This window comes from Mandrillus leucophaeus, unplaced genomic scaffold (genome assembly GCF_000951045.1).
Source record: "Mandrillus leucophaeus isolate KB7577 unplaced genomic scaffold, Mleu.le_1.0 Scaffold7, whole genome shotgun sequence".
Lineage (NCBI taxonomy): Eukaryota > Metazoa > Chordata > Mammalia > Primates > Cercopithecidae > Mandrillus > Mandrillus leucophaeus.
In genome coordinates, this window is record NW_012107585.1 from 5,496,632 (window position 1) to 5,497,555 (window position 924).

General features: G+C 49.6%; 1 protein-coding gene across 1 annotated transcript in view; it reads right to left on the bottom strand.

Annotated features, from left to right (window-relative positions):
* Positions 1-196, bottom strand: part of GCN1L1 (GCN1 general control of amino-acid synthesis 1-like 1 (yeast)) — a 77,357-nt gene extending 77,161 nt beyond the window's left edge. Inside the window, exon 1 of the mRNA XM_011964550.1 lies at positions 62-196. Coding sequence (XP_011819940.1) covers positions 62-196 — 135 coding nt within the window. The remainder of the gene's footprint in view (positions 1-61) is intronic.
* Positions 197-924: the final 728 nt, after the last annotated feature.

Sequence of the window (924 nt, forward strand, 5' to 3'; positions counted from 1 at the left end):
GCCCAAAGGAGAAGGGGGAGATGTTGAGCATGTTCAGCAGCGTGGCTTCGCTGGCTCCCACTTTGTCTCCAGTCTTGATCAGCTGCACATCACTCAGGATTTCAATGGTGCCCCTGGAGATTTTAGTGGTGATACCTAAAGCCTGGAAAAAGGAGGTCTTCTCGGGCCCGAGTCCAGTGCTGTCTCTTATACACATCTAGATGTGTATAAGAGACAGCTTCAGCCCCAGGCGCCTCGTGGGAGACTAGCGCTTTTAACGTGGTGAGCCCGCGGTGTAACGCTATGAGCCCGCCTTGCAGCCCCGACCCACTTCCAGCCCGCAGGGCCAGCCTTACATGGGCCTTTCCTGAGTGATGACTACGTTCTTTAGAAAAACAAGTGTTGCTTCCTAGATAGCAGGAACTAAAAACTAGGTAAAAGAGTCAGCGAACTAGTCTTTTGTCTTCAGTTTGTAGTTCAGTTGACGGATGACTTGTACAGGGTTAGCAAACATGGGTAGATACGGAGATCAGGGAAGGTTCAGAACTGAAGGAGGCCCCTGCCCTGGGGAAATGCTGGATGCCCCAGGCTGGGAGTTTTGAGGCAGGAGGCTACTTGCAGATGTGGCTGCAATTTAGAGAATAGGGTCCTCACAGCTTAGTTGTCGGCCCTGTTAGCAGTGACTTTCAAACCTTTGACACAGACCTAGTTAGAATGAATATACCATGTTCCGGCAGACAGATCTGTAAGTGAAATACAGGAATCACAACAAAGCACCTGTTCTCAGCAGATGCTTTCTCTTTAAATACTGGGGCCAAGCATGGTGGCACACGCCTGTAATCCCAGCACTTTGGTAGGCTGAAGTGAGTGGATCAACCTGATGTCAGGATTTCCTGACCAGTCTTGTCAACAGGACTCTCTACTGTCTCTACTAAAAATACAAAA